Raw genomic sequence first — 20,872 nt, 5'->3', positions numbered from 1 at the left:
GGTTTATAGGGTATATACCCTTTGGTCGGTTGATGATGCATGGAGGGGACTGGAACCATGGCAATGAGACTATATGCAATGGAATGAATGTAAAACTAAAGTTCTCTCATGTAAAATATATAATTCACAATAAAACATGAAAAAAAAATTACATATAAAAAAAAAAAAAGAAGGAATGACTCAAGCCCCATCCTTACTTAAGGATTCAAGTCATACCTTTACTCAAACCACACTCTTGCTGGAGTCACATCTTTTACCTTATGAGACAAAAAGAGAGAGAAGAGAATCTGGAGAGAGACTGACTACTGCTAAGAAAGAAGAGTCTGGAGTAGAAGGTATCCTGTTTCCTTTGTACCTGGAGTCCCTGTGCTGAGAACCTCATAGACCCAGGGGAAGACTTATGTGTTAAGGCTCACAGAGATCCATAAGGAATGCCCTGGTCACGAAAGACAGGACCTTTCTCCTAGAGCTGACACCCTGTGTTTGACCTTCTAGTAGCAATCAAGTCAATTCCAGCTCATGGTGACGCCATGTGCTTTGGAGTAGAACTGCACCATAGGACTGCTTCTTGGCTGCGACCTTTACAAAAGCAGATCACCAGGCCATTCTTTCATGGTAACACTGGGTGGCAAGTGCAAACCATTTGTGCCCCCCAGAGACCATAATGAATGGAAGAACACATGCAAAAAGAGCAGCCTGCATATTGATGAGTCTGCTTAACTGCCACACCTGGGAAAAAACGCTGAACGCTGAAGGAAAGAATTGGAAGTAGAGGATACTAAACTAGTAATGATAATCAGCAGAGCTTTATCAGGGAGAAGCCTTGTCAAACCGCATGTGCTATCTACCATGACTCAGGGATGTGCCCATAGAGCCAAGTCAACAGCACCATCTTGGCCTCTTGGCATGCCTTAGGTCCTGTCTGATGCAAAATAATCATCAAATAAACTGGAAAAAAAAAAAAAAAAAACATGTTTGTGCCGCAATTTGTCTTCTGCTCACAACTGCTTGAAAGGTCAACTTCATTGATTTAGATTCCACCCGGAGGCAGAGATAAAGTGTTCAGGGAGAAGGTTGAGACAAGGGGGGTATTTAACATTTTCACTAATAGTCAGTGATGAGGAAGAAGTGTGCATGTTCATTCAGATGACTCACAGACTGACTGAAATTAGGTCATGAACTGAAAGCACAAAATGACCAGCCGTAACGGAGAAGTGACATTTTTTAAAATTAAAAAAGGATTGAAACCATGAATGCCAAAATCAGTGGTGACAGGAAAGAGGAACCTAGGAAGATTACAGGTGAGACCAACAGGTTTCAAAAGTTAGCCTTCCCACTCCTAACACCCCACAGCTCCAGGGGTGTGAGGGTCTGCCACAGCACAGGTCAGAGGTCTCGGCAGCAGTCAATACAGATCATGGCAGCACTTCCTAAGCATATTCAACCCTAAACATTCCTAGGAATCCCTCAGTGGCACAAGCAGTGCAATTGGTTGCTAACAGAAAGATTTGCAATTTGAGTCCACTCAGAGACACCTCAGAAGAAAAGCACAGTTCTACTCTGACACACACAGAGTCACAATGAATCAGAGCAGACGCCACTCTAACTGGGACATGTGTTAAGATCACTATTCCCAGGCCTCTCCTAGGGACACTGAGTCAGCAGTCCCAGTTGTGCACAGTTTGACCCCTGGATTTGGAAGTTTGACCCCATTAGGCAATAGGGGAAAGCACATTGGTCCCAAAGACAGAAAGCCTGGCTTCAGGCCCTTTCTTTAATCATAATTAACGCACTTAACACCAACACAACACAAGATAATGCTTAACATGTATTGAATTTACCAGTGCTAGATATGGCACCCTAGTGGTGCGATGAATCAAGCACTGGCTTCTGACCAAAAGGTAAGTGGTTTGAAACCACCAGCTGCTCTTTGGGAGAAAGATGAGGCTCTCTCTTCCCATAAAGATTTATCGTCTCAGAAACCCTACAGAGTTGGAACCCTAAGAAACAGTTCTATTGTGTCCTACAGGGTCATTAAAGGAGCTCTGATAGCGTAGTGGTTACGAATCGTGCTGTGAACTAAAAGGTCAGCAATTCGAAACTACCAGCTGTTACGCGGGAGAAAGATGAGGCATTCTGCTCCCTTAAAGATTTACAGTCTCGGAAACCCTGTACAGGGTTGCTATGAGTCAGAACTGACTCCACGGCACATAACAACAACAGGGTCATTAAGATTCAGAATCGACTTGAAGACAGTGGATTCTTTTTTTTTTTAATCTCTTGGACGTGGCAATAAGAGCTATGTATGTAGCTGGTAGCGTAGTGGTTATGAGTCAGGTTGCTAACCTTAAGGTAAGTAGTTTGAAACTACCAGCTGTTCTGTGAGAGAAAGATAAGGCTTTATGTTCCTGTAAAGATTTACAGCCTCGGAAACCCAATACAGGGTCGCTATGGGTCGGAACCAACTCCATGGCACACCACCACCACCAGGAAGTTTTGCATTTACAAAACTGCAACTTGTTCTGTTGAGTTAGCTAATGTAATGGATTGATTTGTATTCCCCCAAAATATGTGTCAGCTTGGCTGGGCCATGATTCTTTGTGGCTTGGCAGTTATATAATGCTGTAATGTGGCAGTTATGGGATGGTGTACTCATCCCTAGTGATGTGATCTGATGTGATCAGCTCTGATCTGATGTAACTATCCTCTGTGTTGTAAATCCTCACTTCTGTGATGTTAATGAGGCCAGCCACATGCAATCTAGGGATTAGGTTGTATCTTGAGTCAACCTTTATTATATATAATAGAGATATAAAAGAGATGAAACAAGCAAGCAGAGCTCAGAGGGCTTTACTACCACCAAAAAGAAGAACTTCTAGTGGACTACATCCTTTAGACCTGGGGTCCCTGAAATGTGAAACTCCTACATTCAGAGGAGATCAATGCCAAGACACAGGGAGATCCCCCAAGGAATGTTGGGCCTGCAGATGCTTAAAGGATACAGGGACTTTTCCCCAGAGCTGACAAAGAAAGGAAGTCTTCCTTTAGAGCCAGTGCTTTTAATTTGGACTTCTAGCCTCCTAAACTATGAGAGAGAAAAATTCTGTTTGTTAAAAGCATCCAATTGTGATCTTTCTTTTACAGTAGCACTAAGACAGCTTTGCAGATGACTCCCCACCTCCCAGAAGATGCACACAGTTTGACAAGGTTTGTCCTTGATTAAACTCTGCTTGTTATCAATTACATTTATCATATTCATTTACTCTTCCAGTATTTCTCCATCCTTTAAGAAGGTGCTACCTATTTTTCACAGATCAAAACACTGAGGTATGAGAGATCACATGGTTTCTCTAAGATCATATATCTTAAATAAGTGGTACCACCAGCCTCAAGAGGAGTCAAGGCTGAAGTCAAGTTGGCACCTGTGATGTTAACGAGGCCAGCCACATGCAATCTAGGGATTCGGTTATCATCTTTCAGAGTTAGCTGACTGTCTCCTCGTGGGCTTGAACCTTCTTTGTGCAGTGGGGTTTCTTTCTGCTCTGCCTCCCTCAGTCTTGGCATGAGAAGCGAGGTAGAGGCTATATAGAATTGCTTCATGAAATGCAATAAGCTGCAGTTATGTGACAGGAGTCCTCAGTGAATTTTACCTGAGATTATCAAATTTGCAATGTGAATGAACAGCTGCTGAACAGAATTGTGATTAAGAAATGTAATTTTGAATGATTGATTGACAGATGGTTCTGAAGTAATGATAGTCCCCAGATGGCTTAAAGGGCAAGGCCTTACTTAGAAGTAAGGCTAGGGCATACACAAAAGACCACATTCTAATCTGTAATTTATTTAAAACATGTCAATAAAAATAGTGAAAAGAAAGACATCTGTCTTAGTTGTATTCTACATCCTATGGGCAGTTGGCTAACATTTGTTGTGCTCTGTCAGATAAACACTAGACTGCGAACTACAAGGTTGATTTTCAAGTTCACCAGCCACTCCAAAGGAAAAAGATGAGGCTTTCTGCTCCTGCAAAGATTTACACCTTCAGAAACCCTATATAGGGTTACTATGAGTTGGAACCAACTTAATGGTGCTTAACAACAATAATCCAGAATCCAATAAGCCTTGGTGGCACAATGATTAAGCACTAGACTACAACCAAAAAGTCAGCAGTGGTTCTGTGGGAGAAAGACCAACTATCTGCTGTTATAAAGATTGTTGTTGTTGTTGTTATTGTTGTTAGGTACAGTAGGCGGTTCCCTCATAGCAACATTATGCATAACAGAATGAAACACTGCCCAGTCCTGCACCTTCCTCATATTTGCTGTTATGCTTGAGCCCACTTGAGCAGCCACTATGCCAATCCATCTTTTTGGGAGTCTTCCTCTTTTTCGATGACCTTCCACTTTACCAACATCATACTGGTGACCAGACATGGATGCATCACTACGAGCCTGAGAGTAAATGGCAGAGTATAGAATGGCAACATCCTCAATTGCTGACCAAGACAAAGTTCTAAAGTCAACCATCAGTTGGAAAATTGATGATTACAGTTTTCTGGGATTCTCAAGGGCTAGCGTTGGACCACTATCAAGAAAAAGGTTCAACACTCAACAATGCTCAGTACAGTGAGCTGCTCACTGAAGAGCTGAAGCCAAAACTTTGGATTAAATGCAGAGGACTGCTATCCAAGGGCCTTGTGATCTTGTATGACAATGTATGTCTGTACACCTGTGCCCATACTGTTGACACTCTGCAAAAACTTAGTTTGGAGGTGTTAAAGCTTCTTCTCTATAGTTCTGATCTTGCTCCATTGGACTTTCACCTGTTTGGTCCCCTGAAAGCAGCCCTTTGAGGATGATGATTCACCTCTGATGAAGAAGTGAAAACAATGATGAATTCATGACTTGCAGCTCAGCCTAAAACATTTTTAAATAAGGAATTACAAAAGTGTGTTGACAGATGGACAAAGTGTATTGAAAAACAAGGGGATGATATAAAAACAATGTGTCTTTGTCTTTTCTAAAATTTGATTAAAATACATTCTGCAGCCACAGTACAGATAAGTTTTGACTCACCCCTATATTTTATTGGCACCCTTACCTCCTTCTGATAAGGATACTACTTGGCCTTCGGTCCTTCACACCTGAGACATCACTGCTAATATATCATTCTTTCTTATATAACACCATACAATCATAAATAAACTAATACACAAAGCGAAAAATCCCATTAAGTGGGCTATTTATTTACCTTTTTAATCTTGACATATCCAGCATTGGTTAAGGGATCTGTGTCAATCTCCAGTTGCCCCTCAATGTCCCCCTCGATAATACGATATAAGATTTTAGAACTCCCAGTAAATGGCTCATCATTATCAGTGGCCTGGATGGTCAAGATAGTGGACCCAACAACTGTGTCTTCAGCAAGAGTCAGGTTTCCATACTAAAGAGGAAGCAGAAAAGGAAACAATGAGAATATCTATTGTCATCGATTAAAATTGTCAAAAGACCAACTTGTCTCTTTGGCTCCAGAATGGAAGTAAGGCATTGTTTGCACCAATATTGTCCAGCATCTTTTTCTTATTGATAAATATGTTGCACTTGATTCTGACTTCAGTCATACTCATGGCCTGATAGTCATTTTACAAAGAGATACAACATCTCAGAGAGCTATATTAGGATTCTAAAATTTATTTCCCCCCTCACACACAACGTGATTTGTTGTTGTTGTTGTTGTTAAGTGCTGTTGAGTTGGTTCCAACTAATAGCAACCCTATATAGAGCTTCTGAGGAGCAACTGGTGGGTTTGAACCACTGACCTTGTGGTTAGAAGTCTAGTGCTTATCCTACAGCACCACACCAGGACTCCAACATGCTTATTGTTGTTATTAAACACCATCAAGTGGGTTCCAACTCATAACTACCCTGTATAGAGTATGAACTGCCAACCTTTGAGCTGTCTAGTACCTATCCTACAGCGCCACACCAGGACTCCTAATATGCTTAGTAATTGTAATGATTATAATAGCAATGGCATAAATAGGAGCTCTTACGCACAGGGATTAAAGTACTAGACTGCTAATTGAAAGGTTGGTAGCTTGAATCCACCAGTCTCTACACAGAAGAAAGATGAGACAGTCTGCTTCCATAAAGACTTAGAGCCTCAAAAACTCTATGGGAAAGTTTTACTCTGTCCTATAGGTTCAATTAAGGCGCTCTAGTAGCATAGTGGTTATGAATTGGGCTGTGAATTGCAAGGTCAGCAGTTCAAAACTACCAGCTGTTCCAAGGGGGAAAGATGAGGCTTTCTGCTCCCGTAAAGATTTACAGCCTCAGAAATCATGTACAGGGTTGCTGTGAGTCAAAACTGACTCCACAGCACATAACCACCACCACCATGGGTTCAATTAGAGTTGAAATTGACTTGGTGGCAGTGGACTCTAATGACATACACAAACAGCCACTATGTTTTGAGTGAGTTCTGCTGTGGCACTGTATGATAAGCTTTGGACTATTAGGTTGGTTTTAACCTCAATGTTAGCAGTTCAAACTCATCAGCCACTCCTTGGAAATCTATGTAGGATTGCTATGAGTCGGAACTACTTGATGGTACTTACCACCAACAACATGTTTTGAGTACCTACAATGAGATAGGCACTTTTAACATATATTATTTTAATTAATTCTTAAATCAGCCAAGGTGTAGCAGTGAAACACTTAAACTTTGACTATGAATCCTTGTTGTTAAGTGCTGTTAAGTCGGTTCCAATGCATAGCGATCTTGCATAGAGTTTCTGAGGAGCTGGTGGTGAGTTTGAACCACTAAATTTGTAGTTCAAATCAGCCTATCAGCCCAGTGCGTACCCTGTAGCACCACACTATGAATCCTAGGCTAACCATCTGTTAGTTGGGGGACTTACAGCAAGTTACTTCTTTAAGTCTCAGTTTCCTCATCTGTCTAATGAAGTGAATAATGAGTAGAATCTAGGTCATGTTTGTAATGAAGATGAAGAGATAATGCATGCAATGCCAGGGAAAGATTGACATTTAAAAAGTGCTCAATCAAGTAAGCAAAACAATATTCCCTACAGAATAGCTATATTACCATGTTCATTTTACCAAGAGTGAAGAGGTTAAATCTACCCACAGTCACACAGAAAGTGGGTCACAGAACTCAATCACACATCTGTTCAAACTCCAAAGCCTATGCTTTTAAATCACTGGCCTGGATCATTTCCCTGTCCTCACTGAACATCCTGCAGGTCATCTCTCTGGACACCAAGATCTTAAAGATGGTAACAGGTGCGGTCCAGGAAATACGATGGCAATGAAAGAAAGCAGGCTCAGCCTGCCCCTATAGCCCAGATTTGATCTCTAAACTCTGAAATCATCCTCCCTTCATGACATCCCCAAACCAGGATTCTTACCCTCAGTCTAAGAAACACCATCTAGATGTGATGCAAGAAAATCATGACACAGAAAAGAATAAAAAACCCAGGAGGATGGGGGCTGAGAAGAAATGGACTCTATCTCAAGCTTGCTTAACCTCAATGCTTGTTAGACAAGTTACATTCAGTCACACCTCTTACTGCCACAAGCCCCCTCATAAATCAATTCCCTTTATTGTCACAGCCTTGTTCTTATTTTGATTTATGAATGTCACCACAGGGTTCTGGGCTGCCTCACCACTGACTTCAAACATGACACAATTTAGTTAAATAGGCTTCTCTCTCTGCTTCAAAATAAACAAAGACATCCCTTTTAAGAGAAGTGGTGGTAAAACTCCCACCAAGTCTAAAGTCCACATCAATAAAAAGTCAACAATCATTTGCATATTTATTGATGTTCTAAATTGATCTTTTACTCAGACTGTTTCTGACCACTTCTTCTAAGTCTTGTAAATGCCTGGCACATAGCTTTCTTTGGCTTAAGTTAGAGATTTGTTTGTTCTTTTCTTTTGCTTTCACCCAACTATTGAAAAATGGGTTTAAGTTTTCAATATTCCAAATTTAAGCTGTTTGTTTTACTAAAAATACTTATTTGAGGCCTACTAGTAGTCTATTTGGAGTCCTGGTGTAGTGTTGTGGATTAATGAGCTGGACTGCAAAGTCATTTGAACCACCAGGCTGGTGGTTCAAGCTCACCAGATGCTCCTTGGAAACCCTATATAGGGTCACCATGGTTTGGAACCAAGTTGACAGAACTTAACAACAACAGTAGTCTATTTGTAGGATCAGCACTGGACAAACCACATGGTCGGTAGTTCAAACCCACCTCAGAAGCCCTATACAGGGTTGTTATGAGTCCGAGTCAATTTAATGACACTTAACAACAGTAGTCTATTGTTAATCCTAACACATAAAATTGCTTTTAGCAACAAACAGCAAGTGGTCCTATAAATCCTTGCCATTTGACAGAGATTGTGATTGTAACTTCTAAGCAGCTTTTGAAGGAACTGTGGGCTGGAGTTTATAAACAGACATTCTCAGATACTATAACATGAATATTATTCCTAAAGATTTCCACTGTTGGTCTGAGTTTCTTACCTATGCATTTACTAAGGGAGTCCTGGCGTGGCACTGTAGAATAAGCTCTTGATCATAAGGTTGGTTTGAACCACAAGGTAGACAGTTCAAACTCACCAGTCGCTCCTTGGAAACCTTATACAGGGTTGCTATGAGTTGGAATCGACTCGACAGCACATAACAACAACAACAACCTGTGAAGCTTGCCATTCTCCCTAATTATTATCTGCGTCTTCGTCAAGCAGTAAGTAGGGATTATGTAATATGAAGTTAAAAAAAAGTGGCAACTACTCACATTTGATTTTTCAAAGATGGGGATCTGATCATTGATATCAATAACATTGATTTGCACAAGACAGAGGGTCTTGAAATCTGAAAAACAAAGTGATAAAAACTTTCACTGAAAATCATGCATTAAAATTAGAAGCCTGTAAGAAAACCATTGGTAGGTAAGATAATTGTCAGAGCCACAATTTCACATAAAAGCAATTTACGTGAAGAGAGGATTTCCCCATCTGCCTTCCCCAACCCCACCCCTCATCCCACCACCTGTACACACAAGCACTGAGGCACCTCACCAATGACAGAACGCTTCTGGACTCCACTGCCCTCTGTCTTCCCCCAACCTAGGGAAGGGTTATAGCTGAGCAGAATGGTTCCTTTTTTGTGAAACAGCCCTTCTGTTTCTGACTCGTGACACTTATGTAGATTTCAGAGCCCAGTGCAAATCCATACTTCCAGAAAGCCTTCCTTGACCACCTCAGTCTTCTCTGAACATGTCCAGACACATGCTCTCCTACAGCTCTTCTACCTATTATGATGAGGATGTATAGGAATTCCTTCTCCTTCCCCTCCAAGTGACAATTTAAAGACCAAGTTAGAAGACAGCAGGGTCAATCTAGGTCCAAGGTAAGTATTGAGTTGGATGGAGATGGGGGATTAGGAAGATTGGATGCAGGCAACAGGACAACTATCCAGAACAACTAGAGGGGAAGAGAAGATACAAATGACATGTTCTTTTATGGGTAGTCATTGTTCCAACCACAATATTCTGTGTTCTATAATGCAGGGAGTACCGGTGTGGCACTGTGGGTTAATGCGCCAGACTTCAAAGTCATTTGAACTGTAAGGTCGGTGGTTCAAGCTCACCAGCTGCTCCTCAGAAACCCTATACAGGGTCGCTATGGGTCACAATAACTCAACAACACTTCACAACAACAACATAATGCAGGGCAGAGAGTTGTTGGGCAGTATGTGCTGGGTAAGGTGGAGGGTCAGAGAAAAAGAGGAAGACCCCCAACAAGATGGATCAGCCAGGTGGCATCATTGATGGCATCAAGTGTGGCAGCGGTAGTGAGGTTGGCCCAGGATCGGACATTGTTTCGTTCTGCTGTGCATGGGGTCTCTATGAGTCGGTTCTGACTTGATAGCACCTGACAACAACAACAACAATGTGCTGGAAGTGTTCAAAGAAGGAAAGACAGTATGCTGAGATGGTCAGGGCAGGCTTTCCAGAGGGATGGGCTTTCAAGTCTCCATAAATCTTATTGGTCTGGCTTCTGGAATCCCACTGTTTGAACTCGGCCTCTGCCACTTAAGCAGATGTGTGAGAAATTGTATATGCCACTCAATGACTCTGTGCCTCAGCCGTCTTACCTACTAAATGTGGAGAATAACAGAACCTTGGTTCTTGTCCTAATAAAAATTGGTAGCATTTTATATTTACCTTGCAGTGAATTAAGTGCCTTAGTCATCACAATAATTTCATGATGTAGATACTATTATTTCCCATTTTACAAAAGAAGAAGCCAGGATATGGAGAAGTTAGAAGTTAGGTATCCTGATCAAGGTCACATTACTAATCAGTGTTTGAGCCTGGGTTCTACCCCATGTGCTGGCTATTCTTTTACTATCTCAATTTGTTCCACCAGGGAGGCTGATCCTCAGATTTGCTACTATGTCTTTGCCTCTGGATAACAGCTAGGTTCTGCCACTAGGAAGCACTAGCAGAAAATGGGAGGGAAGCACAAGGAGAGGGCTCATGGGTAATGTTCCCCTTTATCTCCTCCAGCACCCTATCTCTGCTGTCTCTGGACTTGCTAGTTCAGGGTATGCCCCCTCCCCTGCTTCTTCAGGACTTGCTAGTTCAGGGTATGCCCCCTCCCCTGCTTCTTCAGGTCGTGAAGTGGTGAAACCCCTACCATATGGTGTTTTGCACCATCTGTTGGTTTCCCTTCATCCTGTCCACAACCTTCACAAATGGTCCTTTCAGTCAACTCTTGTCAGTTATCCCTTTAGAGGGGCCCATCTGTTTTCCTACTGGGATCCTGATGAATAAACCCGAGTAGCCCAACTTTAGAGCCTGTGCTCAGTACACTGAACATGACTCTAGGCATATAATCTAATGATAAGTAGACAGGTGTTGATTAAATATGGCGCTAAGTCCCAGAATATTTTTGAGCAACACAAGTGGCTGAAGATTGGGGGACTCTAAAATCTGAACTCACTGGCTCACTGCTCTGCCTGAATCTCAGTAGGGCCAATGGTGGGTCTCCTTAGTACAAGGTTCTTCCTGATTTTTATGTGAATCTATGTTCATTACAACCTCATCTCTAACTTTCTGTAGTGCATAACTGAATTGACTTATATCAAAGCACATACATTATTTATGTATAAATATATTTTATAACCTGGACCATATTTTCTAGAGATATACTCATGCACATAGACAATTTCTATTCTGATTTTCACTTTATTCTTTACCAGATTCATACTGCTTTAGTTCCCCATGACTTTAGTATGTGAGCTGCCCATTCTTCCATAGGTCATTTTGTAACTTGTCATAGTCATCCTTCACAATCTAGTTCAAGGACACTTCAATTACTTGCTCTCTTCCTCCACTGAGTCATTCATTGTCTTCCATGGGTTTCTTGCAGTTTAGTTAGAATCATGTCCATCTCTTTTACCACAGTGAGTGGCGTCCCTTGAGGTCAGACACTGGGTCTTATTCATCTCAGCATCTCTAATACCATGCATGATGCTTCAAATAAAGTCAATGTTCACTAAGTGAACATTTACTAAAAGAATTTATGACTGATAGTGTGCTATTGTCAGTTCATGAGGGGTAGGGATGATACAATATACTCAGTTCTGCTCTACCTTTTAGTATAATATTAGGTTCTCAATAACCATCCTACCTATTGGATTTCAAACTTTCTGCATGGGGGACCTGCTCCACTCCAGTTCTCCCCAATATATTAGGGCCTGTGGAATGGAGAGTAATCTCAAGCACAGGGTGAATATGCTCTTTTGTCCTCCATGCCTAGGTAATCTGAACTTCCTAGAATGACAATTACTGAATTGTTCAGTAACTTAAATGAGCCCAAGGCAATTCTTAGATTGCTCAGTTAAGCACTTGGCTGCTAACCAAAATGTTGGTGTCTTGAACTCACTAACTGCTCCATGGGAGAAAGATGCAGCTGTCTGCTTCTGTAAAGATTTAAAGCCTGGAAACCTTGTCAGGCAGTTCTACTCTGTCCTGTAGGGTCTCTATGAGTGGGAATGGATTCAGTAGCAACAGATTTGGTGACCCAAGATTCAATGCTAGGTAATCTAAGAAAGGATTCTTCAACTTCTAGGAGTTAACTGAGAATGAGTCACCTCTGAATAAGTGCATTTTTGTGTCTGCACATGTGGGTCTGCCTGTGAGTGATGGTGATGGTGGTGGTGGTGGTGGTGGTGGTAATGGTGATGGTGGTGGTGGTGATGTGCTGTAGAGTCAGTTTCAACTTGCAGTGACCCTGTATAGGGTTTCTGAGGCTGTGTATCTTTACGGGAGCAGAAAGCTTCGTCTTTCTTTCATGGAACTACTGGTAGTTTTGAACTGCTGACCATGAGATTAGCATCCCAACTCATAACCACTACACTATCAGAATGCCTTATCCTGAGAATGCAAGTTTTCATCAAATTCCACTTGCTTGAGAATTTAATGAGAACAGAAGACAGTATCCTGATATTGACAAATGACCAGACCAAAGCTAGAGGAAAAGATGGCTCTTCCAAAGAAGTGCATTTCTCCCCTGCTTTACCATAGAGCACTTTTGAGTCTGAAAGTGATACTTGGAAAATACAATCCATCTTCTTGTTCATGATCATGGTGGCCATGATAGTGTACCCTGCAGATGCTCCAATAAGAAGGATTTTACATAATGGATGGTCCAGCTGTTGTGCTTGAAATTCATCTCTGTTTGTGCATCCAGGCCTTCCTTCCCATGAGCTGTTCCCAGTCAGTGACTGAACAAGGCAGGGATGATAAGGTAGACCCATCCTTAGAAATATTGTTTTCTTGTGATAACCAGCTGAGCCTCAGGAGCTTGCTGAGCTTTTGATTGCTCAGTCATTTTAAATATTCCCACCCAACATTCCTTCCTCCTCTGTCTCCTTCACTCAGAGACAGATTTGTATTGGGGTCTGATGGCTCTTTAAGCTTCCCATGTCTCCCTCTCTATTTTTTTCTCATAGTCATTTTCCCTAATAAAATCCTGGTACACTTAATCCCTTCTTCATACCTTCTTAAATGGTTGGGAGCAATACAGCAGTGTTACCTGACACAACTCTGGCCTTTATAATGAACCAGCATTGCTTCTGTGTTGCACATCTGCTTGGCAGAGACACCAAAGAACTCTCAAATGACATTATCTTGTAATATACCCAGGAATTAAAACAACCTAAAAAGTCAAACTAGAAGGAAAACAATTGTGATACTAACCTTTGTCGGACACCTCTACTGTGATGTTGTACTGAGGAGCATCTTGTTTCTTCAAGGATTGCTGAGCTAACTGGAACACTCCAGTATAGGTCTGGACAAGGAAGAGTCCATCTTTGGGACTCTTGGGTATTTGGTCCACAATTGTGTACCGTAAAAGACTGCTGGCGGTGTTTTCTTTATCCATATCATGGGCAATAAAAGTCCCAATAGAGCTACCTGTGGAAAAGGAAAGAAGAAAATCCATCTGTTACAAGGTCTATTTAATATATCAAAAATGGCTTCATTGGGTAAACTGGGTCCTAGAAAATACTGTAACTTACTTTGGGTAGCAGACCAGGGTCCTTCAGTTTATTTTGGTTCTTCTTAGTAATTACGAGTCGGACTGCTAACCTCAAAGTCAGCGTTTCAAAACTACTAGCTATTCCATGAGGAAAAGATGAGGCTTTCTGCTCCCATAAACATTTATAGTCTCAGAACTCCTATACAGGGTTGCTATGAGTTGGAACCGACTCCACGGCACACCACCACCACCAATCCTTTCTATGGCACATCATGTGGTTAAATAGGGAGAACCAACCTCCTGAGGTTGCTTTTATGCAACTTTAAGAAACAATCACAGAGATTGATTCCACCCAAAAGATAACACAGGGCAAAGAACAGTGTGCCTCCTCTGTGCCAGGCTGCAATTTATGATCCTAAGTATTGCCGTGAGTGTCCCAGTTCCATGAGAAGACAGGAGCCATGATTCTCTGCTCCACCTAGCTCTGGGTGAGCTGCAGTAGGTTTGGATCATCTTGTTCTGTGAAATGGGAATTGTGGATCTCTTTATAGGCAGGAATCCTGGTGTGATACTCTAAGATAAGCATTGGACTGCTAACCACAAGGATGGCAGTTCAAAACCACGACGTACTCCTTGGAAATTTTATAGAGGGTCACTATGAGTCAACTCAACAGCACTTAACAATAACAAATAACATGTAGCAAGAGACCTACCTTGGAGCTAAACTTAAATGCATCCCATTGGAGTTTGGTTATCCTTCCCCCAACCACCCTTTATTCCTTTACATCCACTGATTCATATAAAAATCAAGAACTTTGTGAGGCTCTTGAGGGGAGAGATGTCTATAATGGAGTTGGACCTACAGTTGTGCATCATGGCCTGTGAGTCATGATCGATAGGAACAGGGAAACACATACTGGCAACTGCTATTTTTTAATCTATTGTGACCAACTTACTTTTGTGGCATGTGTGTGCCCTTGTGAGAAAAATATCTATATGGAAGAATAATAGAGTGTCTTTCTGAATCTGTGATTCTTTGGTGTCTGAACATCCCTGCTTTAGACTTCTCCACTCCCCAAGTAAGTGAGATAACGCAAAGGGCACAGGCCTCCCCTCACTTCAGGGGAAGCTTCTAGCAAGGAGAGACACTATGAGAACTGCTGACTTCAGCGACCAAGGGCACTCTGCTTGGGATGCCCCTATGTGGAGGCAGAGGCTTTGCGGATCAGTCATGCCATAAGTGACAGGAGTGTCATATCTCTGAATGACAGAGGTCAGGAATAAATGATACCCAGATTGATTCAGGGACATATATGACACCTGTTGGGGACATCCAGAAATACTTTGGGAAGGTGGAACGTTTATAAGAGACTAGATTTCACATTAAACATATAGCAATTGGTAGCAAGTGGGATTTAAGAAATATTAGTTTTGCTAGGATTTTGGCACATGGGTCCTACAAGTTTCTAATAAAAGACACCAAGTAGAAGGCTGTGAATATACTGAGCAATAACTTTGTATTGTGTTGCAGTTTTGTTCCTTTATGTTCTCATCTAAGTGTGTCTTATCTATTCAGCTATAAGGTAAGCCCTCAATGAATAGTGCATGTGTCTTGTACCCCTTTTAGGCTAAGTTTATGAAGTCCTGGCATGGCGCTGTAGGATAAGCACTGAACTGCTAACTGAAAGGTTAGCTATTTAAACCATCAGTGGCTCCTCAAAAACCCTATACAGGGTCTTTATGAGTTGAAACAGACTTGACAGCACTTAACAACAACAAATAGAATATACGCAACTAATATGTATTGATTTATAGGAATTCCTGATTCATTAAGTTCACCATGCAAGACTTTGTGAAATATTTTTACAAAGTAGAATCACATTTTTAGAAAGGTAAATAGCATACTGCATCCCTAGAAAAATTTATTCTACCAATAATGACTTCCTATAGAAATTAGTTCTGTCTTTTCCTCAAATGAGGTTGTTGTTATTGTTGTTAAGTGCTGTTAAATTGTTCTGACTCATAGTGACCCTGTGTAGGGTTTCCAAGGAGTGGCTGGTGGGCTTGAATTGCTGACCTTGTGGCTAGCAGTCCAGTGCTCAACCTATAGTGCCAGTGATTCATGTAAACACCACTACAGTCAAGGTACAGAACTGGTCCTCCACCACAAGGCTCCGTAAAGGGCTTCCAGTGATCCACTCCTTCCAGTGTTCACACCTTCACATCACCCCCTCTCATTTTGATTATGGGATAGGCCTAGTGACTTGCTTCTAATGAATACAATCTGGCAAAAGTGATGGATTGTCACTTCAGAGATTGTTGTTTTTGTTGCTAAGTGCTGCCCAGTCGGTTCCAACTCATAGCGACGCTGTATAGGGTTTCTGAGGAGAGGCTGGTGGGTTTGAACCTCTGACTTTGTTGTTATTCAACAGAGCCACACTAGGTTATATAAAATCTGGCTTTCATTTATTTCATCAATTCTTTCTCAGTAATCTCAGTAACTCAGAAATACCTAGCTGAACCGAACCCACAATCATAGGGAAATAATAAATGTTTGTTTTAAGTTTCTAGATTTGGGGGCAGTACTTCATGCAACAATAGATAACTAATATACTCTAAATGTTAGGCCTAATTACAACTCTAAGACCAGAACTAGATGGTGCTCAGCTACCACTATCATGGAAAGGGATCACAATAGAAGTTCTTGGATAGAGTGGGAGAAAATGTACAATGAAACTCAAAATTATATATGTATACATAAAGACTAGGCTTACTGATCAGAAAGAGACTGGAAGACCTGAGAATATGGTCCTAGACCATCCTTCAGGTCTGGAAAGGAACTCACCCTCACAATCCAACTTTCAAACAGTAGACAAGCATAGAGGAGGAACAACAACACCAGTAAAGTATGCCCACCATAGAATGGCCAATCATTCAAAATGAAAAAGGCAACATTTACTAAGAAAACAGTTGAGAAGGGATGGGAAGGTGGGTAGAATGGAAGTAGGAACCGCAGGGAGGAAGCAGGATAACTGTCGTTGCATGGAGGGGATTGAAATCATTGAGATGAAACAAAGTGTATGATTTATTGAATGTAAAACTGATGATCTTGTCTGTAAACCTTTACTCATTTCACAATAAAAAGTAAAAAAAAAAAAAAAATGTTACGACCAATGCAAAAAGACTTGAGATATCATCTAGAACTGTCTTCACAGTTTTTCAGTTTTTCTTCAGTGTCACACATAGATTTCCGAAAAGGGTGATATCACAAATGTTTCTTGGCTATCCATTCTACTGTACACAATTGTCATTGTTAAAAGATTTTTCCTTATAATTAACTAAAACCCTCTAAACTGCCCTTCAGTTGTCTGTAGTGGCAAGAGACGGGACATGAGCAGAACACACTGTCAAGAAGCTTCCATGACAGCAAAAAAGAAGAAAAATACTGAACATAAAGTAAGCAAACAAACCACTGAAGCCGTACTCACCAAGCAACCCACCAGGATGACACCCATGGTATCAAGGTGAAGAGTGGAGGAGCAAAGACAGCCAAAGAAAATGATATAAGGATATCATTTTATATAAGGGCAGCAAAGCCCTAGAAATGATAGTCATAAGAACCTACTGAGCTTGTAAGCTGAGTCCCTGGGTGACACAAACGGTTAGCACACTTGGCTGCTAATGGAAAAGTTGGAGGTTCAAGTTCACCCAAGTCACCTTGGAAAATGAAAAGGACAATCACTTTTGAAACAAACAGCCCTTGAAAACTGTGAACACAATTCTACTCAGACTCACATGTGCTTGCCATGAGTTTGAATCAATGTGATGGCAACTAGACTGGTGGAGCTTGTGAACACCTGAAACTTTCATCAAACAACAGATCAAAACATTCCAAGAAGCACCAGCCTGCTCAGCCAATGGGACCAACACCACTGAGAAACACAAAGAGGTCATCCCAAACTCAGAGAAGTCATAAAGCTCCCCAAAATCATAACATTCTTGTCCCAGTTGTCCCTCTTAAAAATGAAGTTATCATGGCAACACATTGAAAAACAAAAGGCAAGTCAACACCAAAAGAACAAAAACAAATAAGGTATCACCGTTATGGACCAGTCTGTTGAATTAGTATGAGTTTTCTATAGAGAAGGAGCACTGGTGGTACAGTAAGTTAAGCACTGGGCAGCTATCCACAAGGTCAGCAGTTCAAACCCATCAGCAACCGCGTGGGAGAAAGATGAGGTTGTCTGCTCCCATAAACATTTACAGTCTTGGAAATGCTAAGGAGCAGTTCTACTCTGTTCTATAGTATCTCTGTGAGTCAAAATCAACTCCATGGAAGCAGTTTTTAATTTCTTTTTAATGAGTTTATTAGAAGTCAAGAGAAGATCATTTATGGGGAAATTTTGCAAATTAAATATTCTTGTGTATGTATATAAGGAGTTTTGGTGTGGCACTGTTGGATAAGCACTCAGTTTGAACCATAAAGTTGGCGGTTCAAACTCACCAGCTACTCCTTGGAAATCCTACATAGGGTCACTATGAGTCAGAATTGACTTGATGGCAGTGAGAGTTTTGGGGGTATATTACCCAATAGGAGCTCTGGTAGCATAGTGGTTACGAATTGGGCTGCGAACCTTAAGGTCAGCAGTTCGAAACTACCAGCCGCTCCGTGGGAGAAAGATGAGGCTTTCTACTCCCATAAAGATTTACACCCTTGGAAACCCTGTACAGGGTCGCTATGGGTCGGAACTGACTCGATGGCACTTAACAACAACAACAACCCAAAAGAATGCCACTGTAAATGGTTACTGTATTAATGTTAGTGTTTAGGGTGGGAGTAATAACGGTAATTTTGGTAACAGTAGTTGTCGTGATGGTAATAATGCTTGTGATCATTAGAAAAGCTCCAATTTAAGAGGACTCTGCAGATATTCTGAGTCCCTGGATGGCACAATAACCAAAAGGTTGGTTGTTTAAACAACTCAGAGGCACTTTGGAAGAAAGTCCTGGCAATCGCTTTCCAAATATCACAGCCTTTAAAACCCTGTAGAGGACAGTTTTAGTCTGCAACTCATGGAATCTCCATGAGTCAGAATCAACTTGACAGCAACTGGACCCAGATGAGCTGAAATACTGTACCTGGGTGACTTCTAAGGTGTTTTCACCCTCTAGACCTGGACAATCGATCCCTGATCAGGTCTACCTGCCCATATTTTACCAGACAGAGAGGAAAAAGGAATTACAGAGTTAAGATAAGCAGGGTAGTTAGCATAGCATTTAAACAACTCTCATTTCTTACCTATTTTTTCATTTTCCTGGACCTCAAATACAGTCTTTAGAGATGTGCATGTAGGTGGATTATCATTAATGTCTATAACTTCAACAGAAATTTTCAGTGGCGATGCAAGGCGGTTTCCATGCTCATCTTTTGCAACTGCATTAAAAACATACTACAACAAGAAGGTCAGAATTAAGATGTGACTCCCTCACTAATCCCCTTTAAAAGGCAGTTTCATTTCTGTTTAATTTACTTCCTTATTTTCCATTAATTTAGCACTGTTAAATTATCAAGTTTTTTTTTTAAATCAATAATATGCTGGAGTTCAGAACACTTTTTTTTTAGTATACTCAATTGTGTTCTCAGCTGCAGATGGGCACAGGAATTTTTCTTGTCACCGATGAAACTGTTTCCATTTTACTCACTGAATCCTTTTCTTCTCTGTCCAAGGGCTGAGTCACATAAATATCTCCTTCATGGTCAATTGAAAATGGGAACCTTGGCAGCTTCTCCAATTGAACTAAGGAATATTGGGCACCTGGTTCATTCCACCGCACCTACAGGGTACAAAGTGAATTGTGAGGAAAGATACATTTGGACCAAGAGAAATGGAAAGGAAATAAATAGTTTTTTTGATTCTCTATGGGACATCTTAACAACCTTGTTTGTATATCTGTGGTTTGCATTTTCAATCAAAAGCAAACTCTGTTTATTTATTGCCAACTTATACTGCTCAAGTAAGCACAACAAGGCATTTATCTTCACTAGAGGAGCTCTAGAAGCGTAGTGATTACAAGTCAGGCTGCTAACCTCAAGGTCAGCAGTTCGAAATTACCAGCAGTTCCACGGGAAAAAGATGTGGCTTTCTGCTCCCATAAAGATTTACAGCTTTGGAAACCCTATGCAGGGTTTCTATGAGTTGAAACCAATTCCACGGCACACCACCACCAAAGTAATGATATGTGACCCCCTTCAAAGAATTTGTGGGTGATTTTCTTTTTGGGAATTCTGATTGTGAAGACTTTGTATTCATGAAACATCAATATAAGAAACTAAATGCACTTTGTAGTTGGCATTATCTGAGGAACTGAGCCATGATCTATGACCAGCTTCTAAAACTCACAATGAAGATGAATTGTAAGAATAAGAGACATTTTAAACTAGTCATCATGCTATTATTTAAGTAAGATAAATGATCCATAAATAAGGTATATACTTGGACCCTAAATATTTAGTTTTAAATACTTCAAAGTTAAGAATAACTGTCAGTCAGCCCCTAAAGGTATTTTGCAACACCTGACAGAAATAAATAAACTTAATAATAAGATTAGTCTACTTGCTATAGTCAGTTTGTCTGTCTGATAGACTAATACTAATAATGATGTTGACTGAATATTTTTGCCATGCCAGACACTATTTCCAAATGATCTTATGTATTGTCTAATTTAATCCTCAAACAATCTTATGGGGATTGCCTGTTGTCTATAATTTTAAGTTAAACTCAGAGGCAAACAAGCCTGGTAGAGCATTGAGTGAATTTCCAGGTGTGGCAATATAGGATAAGCACTGACTTGTCCACCGCAACGATGGCAGTTCAAACTCAACAGCTGCTCCTTGGAATCCATATTCAGGGTCTTTATGAGTCGGAACCTACTTGATGGCACTTAACAACAACAAAAGGTAGAGGTGGGACCCAGAAATGGGAGAGGAGTATAAAGTAACACTTGAATGGAGGTGACATGGAGTCAGGGTAGGGGGGCTCCTAGGCTGATTGATTGGCCCTTTTTACCCTTGACCAATTTCCTCTCTACTCTCAGCTTCTGATGAGATGAGTCTATTGGAGGAAGATTTTTACTCACAGGAATTAACAGCAGACATTCAAAAACATTTGCAACCCCCAATTCAAACCATGTACTTGATAGGTGTGCCAGTCTAGTGTAGCCATCCCCCGTACTACATCAGAGGTACTGACTTTAAAGGTAAAAGTCAGATAAATTTTCTTTTAAAGTGCAAATATACATC

At 41.0% G+C, this 20,872-nt stretch overlaps 1 protein-coding gene across 1 annotated transcript in view; it reads right to left on the bottom strand.

Annotated features, from left to right (window-relative positions):
• The window catches only part of CDH17 (cadherin 17, LI cadherin (liver-intestine)), a 51,941-nt gene that overhangs the window by 20,152 nt on the left and 10,917 nt on the right, over positions 1 to 20,872 (bottom strand). The window contains exons 7-11 of the mRNA XM_006859255.1: positions 19,276 to 19,407; positions 18,872 to 19,022; positions 13,293 to 13,508; positions 8,820 to 8,896; positions 5,251 to 5,442 (exon numbers count right to left, since the gene is read on the bottom strand). Of these exons, the coding sequence (XP_006859317.1) occupies positions 5,251 to 5,442; positions 8,820 to 8,896; positions 13,293 to 13,508; positions 18,872 to 19,022; positions 19,276 to 19,407 (768 nt within the window). The remainder of the gene's footprint in view (positions 1 to 5,250; positions 5,443 to 8,819; positions 8,897 to 13,292; positions 13,509 to 18,871; positions 19,023 to 19,275; positions 19,408 to 20,872) is intronic.

The sequence above is a fragment of the Chrysochloris asiatica genome, unplaced genomic scaffold (genome assembly GCF_000296735.1).
Source record: "Chrysochloris asiatica unplaced genomic scaffold, ChrAsi1.0 scaffold00031, whole genome shotgun sequence".
Classification (NCBI taxonomy): Eukaryota; Metazoa; Chordata; class Mammalia; order Afrosoricida; family Chrysochloridae; genus Chrysochloris; species Chrysochloris asiatica.
This window is presented reverse-complemented; position numbering and strand designations above follow the sequence as displayed.